General features: G+C 31.3%; 2 protein-coding genes across 4 annotated transcripts in view; one reads left to right on the top strand and one right to left on the bottom strand.

Moving 5' to 3' along the window:
- LOC137627524 (tubulin beta-1 chain-like) overlaps window positions 1-2,480 on the bottom strand; it is a 46,646-nt gene extending 44,166 nt beyond the window's left edge. For both annotated transcript variants that reach the window (XM_068358615.1, XM_068358614.1), the window contains exon 1: window positions 2,315-2,480. In XM_068358615.1, coding sequence (XP_068214716.1) covers window positions 2,315-2,371 — 57 coding nt within the window. In that variant the 5' untranslated portion in view covers window positions 2,372-2,480. The remainder of the gene's footprint in view (window positions 1-2,314) is intronic.
- The window catches only part of LOC137627818 (E3 ubiquitin-protein ligase RNF34), a 106,051-nt gene that overhangs the window by 57,895 nt on the left and 43,156 nt on the right, over window positions 1-5,000 (top strand). The gene's annotated exons all lie outside the window — the stretch shown is intronic.

Genomic DNA, 5,000 nt, shown 5'->3' on the forward strand with positions numbered 1-5,000 from the left:
AATCGTTCTACTCAAATCGCTTAGGTCAGCCATCTTTATCAATCTCCAATCTGCGACTGGTTTCATTCCATCCCAAATCAACGTGTTATGAAAATATGAAATGATAGCCGATGAAACATGTGTTTATGTGGGTCGCGTGGTTTACGAGTTCCAAGAATTAACGTAATCTATTTCTTCATTATTGACTTATAACAGTTTAGAAATGCGACCTATGATGGTGAATTGAATAGGTCATATATAAAAGGGTGAATAATAAACATAATTAGAATTTGTCATTGAATGATCTAATCATTGTGAGATAAGTCTAATAGCGCGTAACAATTATGTCTATAGTTTATGTCATTATTATATGAATTTTAAATAAATTAAATTTTCAGGATAGTTTTTAAACATATGAATATACAGGTCATGAAAATGTTCATGACATATATATATATATATATATATATATATATATATATATATATATATATATATATATATATATATATATATACTCGTGTATATATACATATGTATATGTACATAATTGTAAATGAATATATATATATAATATATATATATATATATATATATATATATATACATACATATACATAATTGTAAATGAATATATCATAGGTAATAAAATAAATAAATAGTTTACGAATAAAACAAAAGATTAATTCATCGTAAAATTTACCACTTTGTGAGAAAAATAATGACGAATTTACCATAAAATTTGCCGCTAAAGAAACAAACCATAATTATTCAGTTCATAAAGTATGCCACGAATATATAGGTCACAAGTAAACAAGTCCTAAGTACGCAAATACGATCAAGCTGAAGTGATAGATCGGTTATGTAGTGCGAGTAAAGTATAGGTTAGTTAGTGCTTCTACGTAGTTTCCCTGGCGACGGAATGCCAAGGAGCGAGGTACTTTTTACTGTCGTTGTCCCTCTGGTTACTAATACTGCTGAGTCAGAATCATTATTATTATTATTATTATTATTATTATTATTATTATTATTATTATTATTATTATTATTGTTGTTGTTATTATTATTATTGTTATAATTGTTATCATTATCATTGTTATTATTATTATTGTTATTTTTATTATTATTTTATTATTATTATTATTATTATTATTATTATTGTTGTTATTTTTATTATTATTAATATTATTATTTTTATTATTTTATTATTATTATCATCATCATCATCTTCATTATTATTATTATTATTATTCTTATTATTTTCATTATTATTATTACCTAAGCTACAACCCTAGCTGGAAAAGCATGATGCTATAAGCCCATGGGCTCCAACAGGGAAAAATAGCCCAATAAGGAAAGGAAATTTGTAAATAAACTATATGAAAAGTGATGAGCAACGGAAATAGAATATTTTAAGAGCAGTAACATATGAAATAAAAAACAGGATTTATTTACCATTAGAAAATAACAAACTACAAGCAATATTCCGTACCTTAAAAATAATTAAACTTGAGTATTTCCAATTTTAATACAAGAGATGGTGGTTAATTTCATGTCAATTCATTTTAGTCAGTTTCCTATGTTTTGTAAGTTGGATTTTAGTCATTATGGATATAGTATACGAATCTTTGCTGTAAAGTAGTGTTAAGTAGTATTGAAAGTATAAGCTGAACTATTGTCATGAGTAACAGTAGTAGTAGAGGATATTGATTTTGTTTCAGTAATGGATTCTCACAAATGATAAATAACAAGAGTGGTAAAAACTAACTCTAGTTTTTAATTTTTATCAGTTTTGTTTTCTTTAAATATGTGCATGGAATGCGGTATTCGTGCATCCGTGCATGTATATGTATGTTCACTTTTATACATTTGTACGTTGTACATACACATAGCTGTGCATACGGATAGTGTTTTCGGTAACTACTTCAAGGACCATAAGATATTTTTTTTCCTTTTCTAAAAACGAAAAAAAAAAATCCGAATAATCTCCCATAAGAGCAATCGAATATTCTGGAATTTTTCAAACTTACTTTTGAAAAAAAGGACACTCTTATAAATGCCAGCTTTAAACTGTAATTCTTTTGAATACTTAACTGATCAGATTATTGTTATTTACTTTAGATCATTTCAAACATTTAAATATTTTTATTAAAATATTTGACACAGAAGACCCCGTATGAAGATTGTCTTTATTTTACATATATATTCCAATTTAAAATATATAGCTAAACATGAACCAGTTTCAGAATTATGAAGCTGATTTCCTTCAGATTCGGTGATGTCATGGAATATTTTCAACAAAATCCTCCTCTGAGTTTGATTCTTAAAAACTTACCTTAGACCCAATTTGGTTCCCGCATTGTCCAGCTTGTATGTGGACAATTTCACGCATCTTTCCCCCTCGTAGAAATAAAAATAAATAAAACTATTCGAAAATATTTGGAAAAGAATCTTGGCTTATTTCTTGGCACCTGATAGCACGAGTCCGCCAGCGACACTCGCCACCCTTCGACTGACCGACAGAAGAGCTGGCGAGGTGGGTTAGTCGAGTGCCCCGCTGTCTCCCACGAGACTTTCCAAGAAGAAGATCACATACCTTACGCCCTGAGACGTTTTGTTTACCTCCGCCAGCGAACGTGGATTTAGGTTATGTTGTTACTTGTGCCTGTCTGTTTGGGATAGTTTGGTTCTTGTTTGATGATCTTCATTTGTTTGTTTTCCCTTGTTTATTCTCTTAGTTTTTTTTTTTTTTTTTTTTTTTTTTTTTTTTTTTTTTTTTTTTTTTTTTTTTTTTTTTTTTTTTTTGCATTATGAAGATTAATGAAGGTATAAGGTTTTCCACTGGTTTTCTAGTTATGGAGGTAGTGAAAATAATATGTTACTTTTCTTAAAATATCTCGGAAGCTTTCTGGTGGATTTCAGTGAGGATTCGAATATTGGATTGAATGTAGGTTACTGGCGTCACGTCTAACAAGGTCATGGGGGGGGGGGGGGGGGAATTAGATTTTGAGATGGATCAGCATGTGGAATCAGTTAAAAGCACCCTTTCTATCCACGGAAAGAACAGGGCGTAGGGAGGGTGGGCGAAGGATGTAGTACAAACTCAGCAGGTAGACCTGTGGGCATCCACAACAACCAATCCCTTCCCCGCATGGAAAGTATGGTCATGTTTTCGGGTAAGATCTAATCAAACCATGAGCGAGTCTTGAACTTGGAACTCTTTTAGTTTTCGTCTTGATTGGAAGTATTCCTTAATAATGAACATACACCAGCGAGCAACTTTAAGCAATAAACGGAATTAGGTCATGGCTGTAGTTCCTATCACTTTAAAAATACTTATCAGCTTAGGAGTTGTGGTGGCATATTAGAAACGTCCCTTCCTACGATCTAACGGACTCGAGTTCAAGTCCCGCTTAAGTTCGATAGTTTCTTTTAGTCTCTGTAACCTCACCATTCTTGTGAGCTAATGATGTGGGTTTAGGGGAGCCCATAGGTCTACCTGCTAAGTCATCATGAGCCATTGCGTGGCCCTTCTTGGTCCTAACTTGTGTAGAGAGGGCGATTGAGCACTGATCATATGTACTGTGTATGTGGCCAGTCTCTGGGGCATTGTCACTATCCCTTGCGTCTACCATTCATGAACGTCGTTTATTCCTCAAGCAGAAGAAGGCTAACGTCTGTAATTTGAATTATACTGAGTACACTTTATTGTGTTTATTTAGCTGTATATTCCTAACAGTAGATTATTATGTGCGAGCTTTAAGATAAAAACTTCTGGCACCAGCTGAGGTCAACCGTACACCAACTTCCTCATAATTGACCCAAGTGGAACATATGTTAATGTTCCATAGCTGAAAATAATGCATGCAAATTTTTACCTGTTAATTTCAAAAGAAATGATCCTTTATGATGAATTGTTATAGAAATTTTCTTCATGGTTATATTATACATAATTTAAAAACTGGGGGTCGTGTTCATGATGGAGAGTAAAATGTTCCATAGTTGTTATATTTATTCTTTTTAAAACATCTGCATTTCTGCTGTTTTTTCAGAAAGTTATAAATAGTTGAAAATATTACTATTATTCGTGCTTGTTTAAATGATGCCCTAAAAGCCCTTGTGAACCCTTAAATGAATTAAGATATAAAAACAAGTATTGATTTTAAAAGGAATTTACAAATCCCCATATCTCTTATTTGAAAGAAAAAAAGAGAATGATTTGTGAGAATCTACTTTATTGATATCCATTCTCAATTTACTTTCACTTTTGCTGAACAGTATTTGAATAACAATGGAATATTCATATATCTTGCTGTAAGATTTATTTGCTATTTACAGCAGGCAAACGTTTTCATGTAGCTAAACAAAACGGTCATTTATTTACCAAGTAAAACGTTTATTTACTTACTAAGCAAGCTTCTATTAAAGAAATTATCAGTATGTGAAAAATAAAGAAAAAATAAGTACAATTGAAAATAATAAAACAAGTAAAGAAAAACGATTTCATGTAGCTAACCAAAATGGTAATTTATTTACTAAACAAAACGTTTATTTACTTACTAAGCCAGCTTCTATTAAATAGAATATCAGTATGTGAAAAATAAAGAAAAAATACAAGTAAAATTGAAAATAACAAAACAAGTAAAGAAGCAAATTTGGTTTTGAGTAAGTGCCCCCAAGAGATAAATGACTTCAATAAATCTAGGAACGACCTTTGCTTTAAAAGTAGCATTACTAACATCAAAACCAGAGTAACCAAGGTGTGGGTGATTTTTTTTTCAAGAGTCGTTGATTATCCATCAATTTGTTTAAGGTCACTGTACATTTCAATGGTCACTGTACGTCCTAAAGGTCACTGTTTTTTCCAAAGGTCACGACATACTGTATGCTCCAAAAGTCATTGTGTTTTTCAAAAGTCACTGTACGTTCCTAAGGTCACTGTACGTCTCTAAGGTCACTTCACATCCAAAAGTTCACCATGTTTCAAAGGTCACCGTAGGTTCCTTAAGGTCACAGTACGT

This window comes from Palaemon carinicauda, chromosome 35, assembly GCF_036898095.1.
Source record: "Palaemon carinicauda isolate YSFRI2023 chromosome 35, ASM3689809v2, whole genome shotgun sequence".
In the NCBI taxonomy this organism is placed as follows: Eukaryota; Metazoa; Arthropoda; class Malacostraca; order Decapoda; family Palaemonidae; genus Palaemon; species Palaemon carinicauda.